Source organism: Gopherus evgoodei, chromosome 14 (assembly GCF_007399415.2).
Source record: "Gopherus evgoodei ecotype Sinaloan lineage chromosome 14, rGopEvg1_v1.p, whole genome shotgun sequence".
NCBI classification, from domain to species: Eukaryota; Metazoa; Chordata; order Testudines; family Testudinidae; genus Gopherus; species Gopherus evgoodei.
Genome location: NC_044335.1, coordinates 17,961,814 through 17,977,277, shown reverse-complemented (window position 1 = coordinate 17,977,277; position 15,464 = coordinate 17,961,814). Strand labels below are relative to the sequence as shown.

At 40.1% G+C, this 15,464-nt stretch overlaps 1 protein-coding gene across 3 annotated transcripts in view; it reads left to right on the top strand.

Moving 5' to 3' along the window:
* Positions 1 to 10,559, top strand: part of LOC115634936 (brefeldin A-inhibited guanine nucleotide-exchange protein 2) — a 56,436-nt gene extending 45,877 nt beyond the window's left edge. For 2 of the 3 annotated variants that reach the window (XM_030532992.1, XM_030532993.1), the window contains 8 exons: positions 725 to 863; positions 950 to 1,004; positions 1,254 to 1,368; positions 1,729 to 1,859; positions 3,000 to 3,168; positions 4,538 to 4,676; positions 5,801 to 5,918; positions 6,793 to 10,559. In XM_030532992.1, coding sequence (XP_030388852.1) covers positions 725 to 863; positions 950 to 1,004; positions 1,254 to 1,368; positions 1,729 to 1,859; positions 3,000 to 3,168; positions 4,538 to 4,676; positions 5,801 to 5,918; positions 6,793 to 6,969 — 1,043 coding nt within the window. In that variant the 3' untranslated portion in view covers positions 6,970 to 10,559. Of the gene's footprint in view, positions 1 to 724; positions 864 to 949; positions 1,005 to 1,253; positions 1,369 to 1,728; positions 1,860 to 2,999; positions 3,169 to 4,537; positions 4,677 to 5,800; positions 5,919 to 6,792 lie in introns of those variants that run through there. The other variant, XM_030532994.1, reaches the window with a different exon arrangement.
* The last annotated feature ends 4,905 nt before the right edge of the window (positions 10,560 to 15,464 follow it).

Sequence of the window (15,464 nt, the reverse complement as noted above, 5' to 3'; positions counted from 1 at the left end):
CAATATGAATTACGTTTTGCCATTATCCCTTCTTTATTTGGCAAAAAGCATTTTTTTTGTTTGCTGCATGAATAACATTTAATCGCGCATTACGTTCACACTTCAAAAATTGTCTCTATATCTATATAGACAGCATTCTAAAAAGTTAGAATACTTACTTGAACAGGAGACATAAGGGATCAGCTGCCATATCTTTTTGTTGGAATTTTATATTGTGAATTTTTATGCAGACAGCACAGAGTGTTTAGGGAAGACTGGGAGGGAAAGGGGGGCTTGTGAATTGAATGCAAACTGTCTATAAATCCTCCATGGTGCCTAGTTTATTATTTCATGGGAAAATGACTTGGGGCCTCTCAGGCACTAGACTAGGCATCAGGAGATCTAATCTCTATTCCCAACTCTGTCACTGGCCTGCTGTGTGACCTTGGCAAGATGCTTTGTTTCTCTGTGCCTCTCTCCTCTTACCATTTGTCTATTTAGCTTGCAGGTTCCTCACAATAGGGATTCTTAGTCTTTGTACACTAGGGTCCTGATCTTGGTGCTTACAGTCACACAAATAATGGTTACACTCTAAGCAGGCTTTGAGCTATTGGAGATTCGGTACAAATACCAATTGCATCATAATATCAAACATGCATAATGACTGTCAAGCACAGTAGATATTTAATTCATTGTTTGACTAGAAGAGCTCAGAGATTAATAAATAAGGATAATTATTTTACAGATAATGAACAGCTGGCTCGATCAGGTACAAACTGTCTAGAAAATCTGGTGATACTAAATGGACAGAAATTCAGCCCTGAAGTCTGGGACCAAACATGTAATTGTATGCTAGAAATCTTCAAAACCACCATTCCTCATGCGTAAGTTAGTGCAACATAAATTTGTTTTGAGGCCAGCTGTCATGTTAATATTTTATTTATTTTATTTATTTATTTTCTCTGTGAAGCTTGCTGACATGGAGGCCAGCAGGAATGGAGGATGATTCCTCTGAAAAGCATTTGGTAAGACTTTAAGTATTTCTAAAGAAGAAGAGTTTGTGGTAAATCTGTTTGTAAAGATGCAAGCTGGAATTAAATACAGACTATACTGTATGCTAGGGCCAACTGATCATAAAGTCAAATGCAAGACTATCTCATTACTTTGACAGTAGAAAACTTAAGCCACATTAGTTATGTTATGTGAAAACTGAGTTGTGACAAATTTTAAGTACATTGGATAAACACACTTGTATCTTCGACTATCCCTTCTAGGATGTGGACCTAGATCGCCAGTCTCTAAGCAGTATTGATAAAAATGCTTCGGAAAGGGGACAGAGTCAGTTTTCAAATCCCACAGATGACAGCTGGAAAGGAGGTCCTTATGCAAGTAAGGATGCATTTCACTGTAAAGTTCTTTAGGTTCAACAGAACCTCTAGTCACTGACCCAGATCATTTAATTAACAACAACTTGCTGAGGTTCCTAAATCTGTGCTTCAGGTGCCCTAATGTTTTAATGAAAACTTACTAGCCAAAGCACATAATCTACTCTCCCATTTCTACCATGACTATAATTTGAGAAAATGTTTGACTATGCAATATGGTACTATACTTCAAAGATAACACACAAAATAACTGGGTATGGAGATGCTGGTAGAAATACGAGTTTCAGTCTTCTAGTTTTAACATACTTTATCATAAGTTGCATCTAAAACTAGACTGAAAACCAGAATTCCTCTATTCTATTAGACCAGAAACTGTTTGCTGGCCTCCTTATTAAATGTGTGGTGCAGCTGGAATTGATACAGACCATTGACAACATAGTATTCTACCCAGCAACTAGCAAGAAGGAGGATGCTGAGCACATGGCTGCAGCCCAGGTAACTTATCTTAGATTCTGAAGGTCATAATCTTTTTTTTTTCCTTTGCATCTTACTATCATAGTAATAATTAGCACTTTTTGTAGTGCTTTACAGTTTGTGGAAGACCTTCCAACCATGAAGACTGTAATAATAATTTAAAAATGGGTTCAATAGAATGTAACTTCCTGTATCAACTTCCCCTTTCTGAACAGACTGTGTGCACTGTACTTTCTGAAAGGGGCATCTCTTTTAGAATGCATGCTCTGTTCAGGGGAGAAGTTATTTGTTGTTTAGCAAGGCTTAACTTCTGAGGCTGATAGCAGGCTGTCTTCAGTGACAAATCCTTAACTCTGAAACTCCATATTTCAGGTCCAAATACCCTATCTTGAGGGCACTGTGCAAAGCCCACCTGCTTGTTCCAGTAAAGGGCTGGGTTAGGGGTTTGGATCAGGGGTTTGTTAACTCCTGTATTATATTGCTTGGCGGTAGAGGTGAAGCTGATATTTTGGGATTGTCTGCTTCCTGACAGTTGGCAGGTCTCTTATTAATGTGTTATGTCCAGAGGCTTATGTAATGGTTGCACATCTTACAAATATAGAGAATAAAATTTTATTAATGCAACTTCTAATTAAGGCAAAAAAGATGAACTCTTACGTTGTGCAGCATCTGCTTCAACATGTGGAACTATATGTCTGACTAGTTAACTTGTCTGACAGTCTTCAGAACTCTGCAGAGGCAGTGAATCAGCCTCTGTGGATATGCATGTGCTTTGTATCACTCAACAGGACCTCTCTGTGCCTTGAAATAGAGGTTGTATTCTTTTTTGATCTAATATGCTAATTGCTAAAATAAATTACATCACATATTTTTGGAAATACACTAGTAGGAAGGAAAGCACTAAATCACAGGACAGCACTGGAACACAGCCCTAACATTCTCCAAACCCACGGGTCTGATGGAAACAGATGTGTAGATATTGTGGGCCAAACTTTGCTCTGGTACTCTTGAGTAAATTTCCATGACAATGGAATTATTCTGGATTTAGGTACTTCACCGTGTAACACAACTGAATTTAGGTACTTCACCGTGTAACACAACTGAGGCTTTTTTGGTCCCCTTCTCCATTAACCACCACTAATAACTTGATTTTCTGTGTAGAGAGACACACTGGATGCAGATATCCACATTGACACAGAAGAGCAAGGAATGTATAAGTACATAACTTCACAACATCTTTTTAAGTTACTGGATTGTTTGCAAGAATCTCATTCATTTTCAAAAGCCTTTAACTCAAATTATGAGCAGCGAACTGTCCTATGGAGAGCTGGTGAGCATGTTACTGAGTAATGGTTTTGAGCTTTCTTGCTTGTGGGTTTTTTAATATTTACCCTAATGTACAACATATTCCTACAGCAAAAGTGACTTTTTCCAAGTACTATACAGCAAAAGTTTATAATCACATAGTGCTACTTAACTGCTCTATATTAGACTTGTCACTTTTCTGATTCCTTTAATTACAGAATTGAAATATTGATCAAAAGACCTACTTCATTTACAATAAAATAGAAACATGATGGGAAACATTGGATTTTATGTAATTCAGTTTTGTCAATATAACTGGGGGCGGGGGGAGTAGGGGGTTGTTATTGATGATAGGGGAGTTGGCCTGGGAGAAATGGACCACTTCCGTGCAAGAAAACTGGATTCCATCACCAGAGATCCCAGTTTTCCATGATTTAAAAAAAAAATAATTTATCTGATACAAAGGTATAAAAAGCTGCATTTTTCCATGTTTAAAATGAAACTCTGAACTTCAGTTTTCCTAACCACAATATACATAGGTTCAGTGGAACCCCAATTATCTGATCTAATTGGGACTGAGGTTAGATCGGATAATCAAAAATTTGGATAATCTGGAGAGCTTCAGCTCTGGGTGGCAGTCGGGCTTGGTCTGTCAGCTTCAGTTTGGTTAATACAGAGAGCCGGATAGTGGAGGCTCAGATAAATGGGGTTCTACTGTATATGTTTTTATTTTTTCACAAAATGTAAAAATGGAAGATTCTCTGTAAAAACGCAAATTCTGCCTTTTTCCATGGCAAATGCACTTCTGGGATTCCTGCTTATCTCTAATCACCTGAGCGGCCTTGTGGCAGTATCTTTGACCAATGCTGCTACTTGGTGGTAATTCTGTACCAACTTGGGGAGCTATTAAAAAGAAAAAAAGAAAAAAAAAAGTTAGCTCAAGCAGTTTTGGAAGGCTCTTGCTTCTGAGTTCGGGGTGTGTATGATCTTTTTTGAATAAAACACCGTAGAAAATATGTAAGGAGAGTTGTGTGTGCTGAACTGAGTTTTGTGGGACCATATGTGGCTTGAATAATAAAATACACAGGGATTTTAGAGGCAAATCCAAACCTATGTAGTTTACAAATCTAAACCTCTCGATGAGTGACTTGGCACACCACCTAAGGCTCCATGACAAACCCTGACAGTGCTCCCCTCAGATGTCATGTCAAAAGCCTGCAGGATTAATAGTTTTAAACATTTCTGTGTAATTAAGTTATCCCTTAAAATGATTTAGGCAGCACTACAATAGTTGGTCTGCCTAGCTGGTATCTTGAAGTTTTAATTATACTTTTTACTGTTTCTAAACTATATGCAAAGATGTATGAATGTATCAAATTGGAATTCATTTCTAGGGTTCAAGGGTAAATCAAAACCCAATCTTTTAAAACAAGAGACCAGCAGCTTGGCTTGTTGCTTGAGAATCCTCTTTCGAATGTATGTTGATGAAAGTCGCAGAGATTCCTGGGATGCTATACAACAGCGACTCCTAAAGTAAGAATGGTATTTTACCTAATGAATCTTGGGTTTCAAGAAGACTCTTTGGGGGGGACTGTCTTGTACTGTTTTTCCAGCACCTAGCACAGTGGGGCCCTGATCCTGATTGGGACTTCTGGGTGCTAGTGCAGTATTAATCATGTTGCTATTCATAAATTGATTAGGGATAGAAAAGGGGGTACTCTAATAAAGGGGCTTTGGCAACCAGAAGTCAGTCCATTCAGAATGGATACTATGTGGCCAGATAGCCCTTCCCATTGTGGGAATGGAAGGGTGTGAGCCAAGTGCCATATAGCCCAATTCCTGATGAACTTTTTCAGGCATTTGTTGCATCACAATTTGAACTTTGGGCAACAAGAGGTAATAAAGATATCAACTTCATCCTTACCCCAAAGATGACTTGCTGCTGACTGGAGGCTCAGAGGATTCATATTGAGTCTGTGTGGGGAGAACTTATAGATTGCCAGTTCAAATCTAGCTGAGGCTAGCAGCAGTCTGGTTACCATTACCTATTGGCTTATAGTTGCTTTCTTCAATCAGTGTGTGTAACAGGCGGTCTCTATCAATTTCTAGTCAACATAGCAGAAATCACCACAATAAATAGCACTGATTATGCCTCTTGTTGGCAGTCTTCCAAAGGGGCCAAAAACTCCCCTTCTGTCCACAAAAGGTTTGGAGGGGGAATCTTGCACTGCTTTACCTTTTCTGAGGCTCAGGAAAGGATTTCTCTTCATGGGGTTATCAAACTGATATCTCTTTAATGATCACTATTTTAATGTATTTTAAAAAATGTCAGTATGGAGGGAGGGATGTTGAGGGGAAAATCCTTTTCCCATCCTGCCAGTAGAGAACCATCAGTTTTAATGCAAGTCTCAATGCCGATTGGTTATCAGTAACAGTTTCAATAAATGAAAACCTATAGAGACATAACAGTGTACTTGTTTAAAGTTAACAAACTCTATTAAAAACATGATATACAAATGCGGGGGGGGGAAAAAGCTCAAAGTGCAGCTTGCATTTAAACACAATACTGCTGTTATAGATGGCAGACACATATATAAACTTAATTTGTTTTGTTTGCTGTACCTTTATCTGCACTAATGTATGTAATTTTTTCTTAGTGTGTGCAGTGAAGCACTGGCCTATTTTATAACAGTAAATTCAGAAAGCCACAGAGAGGCCTGGACCAATCTCCTATTGTTGCTTTTAACAAAAACACTTAAAATCAGTGATGAAAAGGTAAGATAGACCTGGAAATCATTTGTACTTGCATTCAAATATACTTTCTCTGATCTTCACTACTGCTAAAAGGAATCTGTGTTATGAATTCTTTTTGTTTTTCAGTATTTTTAGTAGCTAACTTGTAAATTTTCTTTGAATGTAGGATTTTTTTAAATTTAGTTTGCCAGTGCTCCATAGTGCACAAAGGGAACTGTCAATGAAATATACTTATTCATAAAGATATGGTGGAGAAATATTATTTACATACCAATATAGATATTCATGGTGATTTGCAAACAAATGAATAATGTAAGGTTATGAGAATACTTGGTTTAAATTTCGTATGTTGCATTAGTTCCATATAATTTAACTTGCCAATTGTGGAGGAAATTTGTAGCTATAAATGTAAGTCTCCTGGATTTCCTGCGTCCCCTAGGATGTTGACCATGCAGAGGAAGGTTAGTGTAAACTGGCGAAGTAATATGGGGCTATTGGTACTCAATACAGCATAGGTCACCCAGGGAAGGTTACAAGTGGTCCAGTTTTGGCTGCCACATTAGTGTGTTGATAGTCAGAAATAAATATAAAGTCAACTTACTAAACCTTTTATCTTACTGTAAAATATTTTACTTAACTATGCATAGTTATCAAAATAGGAAATTCCCGGCATTGAACTAGTGCACTGTCACATTGTCTGAAATATCATATTGCTGCTTTACAGAGTTCAGAAATTGGCTTTAGTGGTGGCATGAGCATTTGATGACAGTTTCTTCTCTTCATTGGGAAAAACAATGCCAACTCCTGAGTTTTACTGTTGTAACATTCTAGGTAATGGGAGTAACTTTTTTTTTGTTGTCTTGTATTAAGTCATTTTATTCTTTTTCCACAAAAGTTTAAAGCACATGCTTCAACTTATTACCCGTACCTCTGTGAAATCATGCAGTTTGACCTGATTCCTGAGCTCCGAGCTGTGTTACGGAAGTTCTTCCTGCGTATAGGTGTAGTGTTCAAAATCTGGATACCACAGGAGCCGTTACGGACAACTGGGACCCGTTCGCCTTCATGGTAGCCCCAAGTAAGACTGGCCATTGCTGCTTATTCACAAAGTTTTAGTCATGCTACATTCAAGGAATGGATTCAAGAGGAGGGACAAAAGTCATTTGGTACCTCTCTGTAACCCAAGAGAGTAGCAGATCATCCGGATCGAGGTGCCATTTTTGGAAAAACATTTTTGTTCTGCCCACCCTACAAAAATATTGCTGTCAGCAGTTCAGTGATTTGTATTTAAGTTGTTGCCTACAGAGTTAACACGGATGTAAAGTCTGCTTCAGTGCTAGTCATTCTTACAATTAATTCTGTTTCCGCAGATCAGTTACTTCAATTGTTTGGTCTTGTACCTTCCAGCTTATTCCCGTAAATCTGCTGGAAATGATTCATCAATGGAAATTATTCCCCTTGGAAATACTGAATATGGTTGTATAGGCTTGTGATGTTAGCACATATGTTAATAATAAAATATATTGCAATGGCTAGTGGCCACCAAAATATCATGCTGGATTTTTTTTCTGTGTGCACATGACTAGAAGAGTTAGTGTGTATTTTTAGTTTGTTGTACAGTGGCTGTAGATACACCAGTTGGGGGAAAGGCTTTCCTCCTGCAGGTTATGTAGTAAGCCATTTTAAAACACTTTAGTAGCAGTGTTTACCCTTCCAAGATCAGCTTTCATGGAAGGTTTAGTTGTGTCAGGAATACATAGTAACACATACTCTCAAATGAACTCAGAAAAATCTCAAGTTATTAGGAATTGGAAAGCTTTTTAAATTCTTCATTGCGTTTTATATTTTGCCTGATTATCTAGATGAGATGGTAAAATGCAAGAATAGGGTTATTTATTTGATTTTCTTTAAAGTGTGCACTGAACAGATTAAGTAAAAATAATATTGGTTTGTCAACCTCTTCCATTTTGAATATATATTTCATAGCAAAGATGTCTGTTTAGCCAGAAGTAATCTCTTTAGTACATATCAGGACATATCTGTTTTTACTGCCAATTTCTGAGTGTTGGTTATTTTAATGCCTCAACTTTCAAATTCTGTCAGTATGGCTTGGGGAAATAAAATCTAGTTCCCGCCAGGACCGCTTTAGTTAATTTTTTTTTTTTAGCTTCAGCACACACTATAACACACCTTCCAATACATTCCTATTTATTGGAGGCAACCAAGAAGCAAACTTGTGATTTAACATTGCAATTTTATTAGCCCTAGTGACTTCCTTTTTTTTTTGGAAAGGCCAGACCATAGTGTTCTTGTTACAATGATTCCTCTGATGCAGTTTCAGTTTTAACTGAAGTTGAACAGAACAGAACCTATCCATAGGATTATCCGTATTTGCAAGTGACTTAAAACCGTAACTCTGAAGACAGTATAGGATCCATGTGAAAGGGTGGGAGGAAAGTCACCACCTTCTTTAATGTATTAAGGATGCAAGTGGGAGAAGTGTTATCAAGCACTGTTTGTGCTACCCATATTTGCATACAAGAACTATATAAGTGTTAATTGAATGAAATAAAACATTTGTGTCTTTAGTACTTATCCTTTTGCTTTGTAAATAGAGGTTTTTCCTGCTAATGCAATCAAAGTTTAATATAGCATTGGAAAATCCAATCTTTGGATTCGATGGGGATTCATTTTTTGTGAGTTTCTTCAGAGTCAGAATGGTGCTCTTACTTTATAATGATGTAGTTTGTTTTGGCCAGTAGTGCTCTAAGGTTTTCACTTACCTTATTTTGTCTTTTTAATTTTAATACCAAAGAAAAGTAAATGGGTTTTTACTTTAAGTATACACTAGAAGAAATATATAAATTCTTTCAGTAGAAAAGAATATATGGCTATATTTTACCATGAATAAAGACTGAAAAATAAGTAATTGCATTTAACTAACTTGCTACATTTGAAATCTGTATATGTCCTTTATGTGGCCGTGTAAAGTGTAGCAGTCACTTATTCCCTTCTACTGTATTGTTTCATCAACTACAGTAAGAAAAGAAATAGGACTATTAGATTTTATTTCTCATGTTTGAACATCACTCTCATTGTTAATGAATGTACAGTATATGACTTTAGTCCTGTCTCCTGTTAAAACATCACCTTTCAGGTTGCATGCTTTCTATCCCTGCTAGGCAGCATGTAAGCAATACAACTGTCATAAAATCTAAACGATGAGCTTTGGGCTTTTTATTTTTTTTCTCCAAATTCTTTCACAACAATGGCATTTTGGGTTTTCTTTCAATATAAAATAGTATAGAAGTGGATTTAATAAATTGTCTTTATACATGTATGGATACTCAAGATAATGCAATTAAGAGCCTTTATCAATGTCGGAGAGCCTTTTAACACAGCTTGAGGTTTGAGTGACTATTTCCTTAGACTGATTCCTTATGAAAGGATTTGACTGGTCTATATGCCATTTAAAAACTGCTAAAAATTGATATTTGATCATACATGACATGTGAAACATTCTAGCTTTACCATGTAGTATATGCGGTGAGGAGAGACTGTAACAGCCTTATTCCTGTCTCAGAGGTTTCTGAAAGTTGATTGTATAGAGAATGGTGCATTAGTAAATGTCTGAAGCCCTTAATTTTACACCAGCTGTTTGCTTCTCTGTACCTTTTGGAAAGGCCGTAACCCATGGACATCATAATAACAAAGCTAAGAGTGCTCAGTCAAAACTCCAAAAGTAATTACCTTCTGGCTCTGATCCTGAACCAGGGTTTGCTGTCACAAACTCCCACTGTCTGTGTGGAGTCTCACTGGCTTCAGTGAGACTCCACACAGGGGTCCATGTTAGCATATGCTGATAAGGATCTAGGCCTCTGTGTGTAGTACACAGTTGTATTCAGATGTATTTTAAATGTTATGCAACAAATGACAGGTAGTCTTATAATTTAATGATATTAATGTGGAGTACCTGCATGTTTATGATTTTACTTTTTTTTTTTTTTTTACTGGAACCCTTTGAAGGTGGTGGACAGTGGGAGGGTTGTTAATGTGCTGCTTAGGATAAACCCTCAAAATTACCCTCATCTTGGTGTTTCTATTGCTTGTTATGGTGCAAGTAAAATATTATATTGAACCTTGTTTTTTTTTCTCCCTATATGATTTCACTTATTTCTGTAACTTCTAAAATGCAGACACAACAAGATTCTAGTACAACTCTTCTAGCTTAAAAAATCTAACATTGTAGTGCTATATTGATGAATGTTTTAAAAGGAATATTCTGTCCTTGGCCTGCAGTAAATTTACAAGCTTTCTAAGGTACAGCTCACTTAAACTCTCTTTAAATTTTGTTCAATCACTTCTGCTACTTCAAACAACATGTACTTTCTGTGCACAATGTATGTTTTATGTATGTAAAATGCCTAAGTTTAGTAACTAGTTACTTTTTCTTGAAGATCTCCATATTAAGTGCATTTAATATCAGTAATTTAATGAGAAGAGTTCCTTGCCCAATGGATGTATACATTTTTGAGAGAATAGCAGAAAATAATTATATAATAAAAACTATGTAAAGTTTTCTACATAAAAATATTGTGTATGATACTGTTATAATCCATGCTTTAATCAGGTGGTAAATCAATAAAGTTTTAAAAAGGTGAAGTGGTTTTTAATGTAGTAATTAAAACTTATGTGAAACTATTTTGTGGTATATCCAGTTTGTGAGATGAAACCACTCTTGTTTTCAAACTACTGAACAACAAAGCTTTTGGTGTATGGTAACAAATAGAAATAGTGGTAATGCGCTTTTTAAAAAACAAAGCAAAACACTTGACAAATTTTCAGAGAAGGCAGATACATCTTGGCTGTCCGCATAAAGTTGCCTATGCAGTCTTGTTAACCTAAGTGATTTGCTTAAACATGAATGTAATGATATATGTAGGAAAAATTGTGCTAACTTTAAATTGAGGCAGTTTCAATGAGGAAGTTCTCTATCCGTGACAACTTACAAAGAACAGAGGGAATTGTCCACTATTATTCATATCTGTTTTTTTAAATGTAGGGGATGTGGGGGTCACTGGCAGGAGAATTCCATTCCATTATAGTGAATTCCTTATAATTCTTCTATGAGCAATGAAGTACAAGTTCTTATGTATGCTTCCATGATTAGAAGAGTCCTTTTCCAGGTTAGAGTATGTGTTAGTGTTCTTACTACTTTTTGGGGGAAGAGGGAGAAGAGAAGGGTTGAGAACAGGTAATTCAGGAATCAGAATATTATCACTTTGATTTCCACAATAATCATTTTTAACTGCCACTACTACTCATCTGAATAGTAGCTTTTCAGAAACTAGGAGTGCCTGCGTAGGCAGAATAATATATTATGAAAGCTCCCTCTGACTAGCAGGCTCCTGCATGAGCACTGTGTGTTCAGCTAAGTTTAAGTCAATAAATTGACTTAATCCTCATTGATGCTCATCTGATGTTTATGGATTTAAAATATTTTTTGGGCACAACTATAAACTACAACTATCTCTTCTACTGTAGGAAGTGAGAATAGAAGTCGTGGGTTATCTGGTGATAGATGTATGGGTTTTTAAATTGGGGTGTAGTATAGACCTTTCTCTGCTTTTTAGTACTACTGCAATTATAGTAAAACCTCTACAATAGTCTTAAACTCTTCCTACTACATTAATTTGCAACATATTCAGGCCATAACATTTTATAATCTGTCCAAATTGGACAGATGGTGCCTAGCTTGCACAATGTCAGCTGAGGTGGAACCTTGAGGCTTAGTTTGATGTGACTTGGCTGAGTGTGAATTTCCTTATTAGCGTTAGATTATGGCCAGTCTGGTCTCTAGGACTAGTCTAGTTTTCTGTTGACTTCTTATTTTGCCACTAGCTGACAGACTGATCTTTTGTGTGGGCCACAATTGGAGAGCCAAGAAAAACACCTCTCCCTCAAGGAAAATGAGACCTAAAGGTGTAATAGCAACCACAGGGTAACAATTATTGCATACAAATGGGAGTTGAGAAATAGAATATCCACAATGGGTATAACACAAACTGCCATGGTGCCATGGGTCTGCATCTCATCTTAAACATTTTGCCTGGGATCAGAGTTTTTAGTGCAAGTGGGAGAACATTAATATACACAATTAATCTGAGGACACAAAATAGTACATTAATGTGTTTGGCCTAGTAGTCTGTGGAATCAGTAACGTGAGAAGTGCACTGAATGACCATCTTAGTTTGACAAAATTCCCGAAAAATGTTACAGGTTAAAATAGTACTGTCTGCTATTAGTTTCTTCTAGCATTCCTTAATACTGCTGTAAAGCTACTAGAATGGTCTATATGTGAACCCTTTGTGTAATCTGATTTCTATAGCATCCAGTTTTATGATTAGGGTTTAGAACTAATTTCTTTTTCGCAAAGGTTCCCATACGAGCCCTGCTTTTGCTAGGCAGTTCCAAGAGAAGAGTTGGGACAGGGACTGAGGAAAGGTGATCAGGAGTCTGTTACTTCAGTGTCACTAGGGGGTATCTTCTGTGCTGCTTTGGATGCAGGGCTCTTATACATATGCCTATCACAGCATGTGGGTGTTCTTCCTCCAGTACACTAAATGCCCTCCATAGAAGCTGTGTGTGAAAAATCAATCACTATGCTCTCAAACTCACACAGGAAAATAAGACAAAAACATTGCATCAGCTGTGGGTGAACATATTTCACAATGCAATTACTCCATCTGACCTCAGTTCTCTGCAAAGGAAACCTGTACCCACTTTCAAAAGATGAGTTTGAGAGCTAAAATTCCTAAGGCCTTGGCTACACTGGTGCTTTACAGCGCTGCAACTTCCTTGCTCAGGGGTGTGGAAAAAAAACACCTCCCATGGGGAGGTGGAGTACCTGCAGTGCTGGGAGACCTCTCTGCCAGCGCTGGCGCTGCGACTACACTTGCACTTCAAAACGCTGCCGTGGGAGCGCTTTGGGGCTTTGAGTGTAGCTAAGCCCTGAGTAAGCTGCTTCTCCTCTCCCTCCCCAACTCTGTGTAAATGTAAATACTTGTCTCTGCCACCAACAGAAGTTGGTCCAATAAAAGAGATTCCCTCATCCACCCTACTACTTACAGTGTCAGGTTTGACCAAATGGCCTTGTTGAACAGAAGTGGGAAGCTTATGCTGTCAGTTTCCTTTTTTTATTTACAGGTGCTTGTAAGTTCCATAAAAAGCAACGAGTCCTGTGGCACCTTTAAGACTAAAAGATGTATTGGAGTCTAAGCTTTCGTGGGTGAATACCCACTTCAGAAGCATGTAATTCCATGCAATCTTTAGTCACTTGGCCACAAAAGAACAGGCCGTGCCAGTTATTCCTGAACCTGATAGAAGAAATTTAGGTTGTAGATGAGCTCTGGCTGGCTTGCTGCTCAGCGGAGATGTGAGGGGGCAGCCTTGATTCCTGAAGCTGGGGACTAAATGCGTTGCGGGAGGGGGCCGTTGCACTGGCCCCCCTGCCCTGGAAGGAGTAGTAGCAATGGCTTAACGCTCTGGCGGGGGTGTCATGTAAGTAGGTGAGACTCTCACAGGTGGGGGGAGGGGCTAATGTACATGTCCAGCCCTTGGGGGTCGCAGAGAAAAGCTGAGGAACGGGAACTCTGAAGAGAAGCAAACCGTCAAGGCCCCTGTAGCGCCGCTCGCCTGCTTGGAGGGTGGGGATGAGGACCGGCGGCTGCCTAGCCGCGCCGGGGGGTGGGGCAGAGCTGACCCAGACCTGGACCCCTCACAGCCACACGCCCCGCCGCGCCGGAGGGATTGTGGGAGGAGGCTGGCGATTGGCCTAGCGGTCCAAGGAGCGAAGATGTCGGCGATTGGCCCAAGCCGGAGGCGCTAAGGCTTTGCTGATTGGCTCACCGCCGCGCGCGTAGCGTGATGCGATCAGTGCGTCGCCGCCGCCGCCGTCGCGCCCTCTCACCGTGGTTTGAATGTGAAGCGGAGCCGGAGCTCTCGGAGCTGCTGCCGCCGCCGGGGAGACCCTCCAGGTGAGCATCAGCCGCGCGCGCAGCGCGAGGGCCCCTGCGGGCGAGGCTCGTAGGCCGGGTCCCCTTCGCTGCTGACATGGGGGGGTTCCCTGTTTATTCCGGACTGGGGATGGGCTCTGGGCCCGTGGCCCAGCGGGAGGCGCAGCTGAACGTGCTGGGCCCACCTGGGCCCGCCTTCAGCGCTTGCACCCGCCAGCGTTGGTTCTTAGACCATAGTAGTAGGGAAAGGTTCGCGCTGATTGGTCTGCGCTGCTGTCAATCTGTGGCGGGTAGCGAGTTAGTTTGAGGGAGGGTGGGTGCCGCTTCAGTCTCTTCTCCGGGGCCCTGAGCGAGCCCCCTTGGCGGTAGGGCCTGGCGGGCAGCGTACCCCGGCTCCTCGACTTAACAGTAGCGACTGAGGGTGGCAGTGTCGCCTCTTATCCCCTCTTCGGCAGGCGCTCGGGGAGCGCGAAGGGGGTAGTCTCCCCGCCCCCTCTTGCACAGGCTGGGTGGGTGCAAGGGAGCAGCCGCCGTCCTCTGATCGCTGCAGGGAGGGGATAAGGGGGCAGCCTCTGCCCTCACTTACGGGCATCTCTCGCTCTTCTGTCCCTCGGGCACGTGATCTGGGTTTACTGCGGTATGATGGGTAGAGGAGCACAGGAGGTGATTTGCACGGCAGTATTTCGGAGGCAGCTGGGTGATAACAGGAGGAAGCCTTACCACATAGGTGGGGTCTTTGCTGCAGAAGTCTGTGGCACTGAGTTTCTCCCTCTCACTGTTGGGTTGCGTGCTTTTCCCCTCTCTCCCCCTCTTCATTGTGCATGCTATACACTCACTGGTTAGTACAACCAAAGGAAGGAAACTCAGGCACTCCTCCCTGGATGTAAGCTGGGTTCGCTTCCCAGCACTGTACCTGTGGAAGACACCAGCTTTGCTGCAAAATACTTGTGTGCACTTAGTCCTTGTTCTAATTTAACTCTATGCCTGATTACAGGCTACAGTTGAAAGGGAAGAGAGGAGTTAGGATGCATTAAAAAGGAGTGAAAATGAGCTGAGGTGTTTGGAGGAAGGAGGAGCAGTCTTTACATCTGTGTAATACTCTGGGCACTGTAGTAAAAGCAGGGATTTAGAAACTTGGAATGGATGGTGAAGGAGTAGTGGTGATTTGGAAAACATACTAGGCCTAATTACTTTAAACATATGTGGACGTCTATCTGTTAACTCCTTTCTTCCTCCATCTCTTTCCTGCTCACTGCCAATAAGTGGGTACAAGAGCTCTGCTGCTAAAGTAACTGTGGTTACTTACAATCTTAAGAGAAGTTGGGGTTGAGAGAATGGCGATACCAGATCATGAGACAGCCATTACCTCAATGTGTATGGTATTGTGCCTTTCTATGTACAGATATCGGCAACTAGGGCCTGGGGTTACACCTAAAATTTAGGTCACCTAGCTACTTTGCTCAGTGGTGTGAAAAATGTCATGCTCCCAAGGGACGTAGTTAACCCAATTTAAACCCTGGTGTAAGTACGGCTAGATTAATGGAAGAATTCT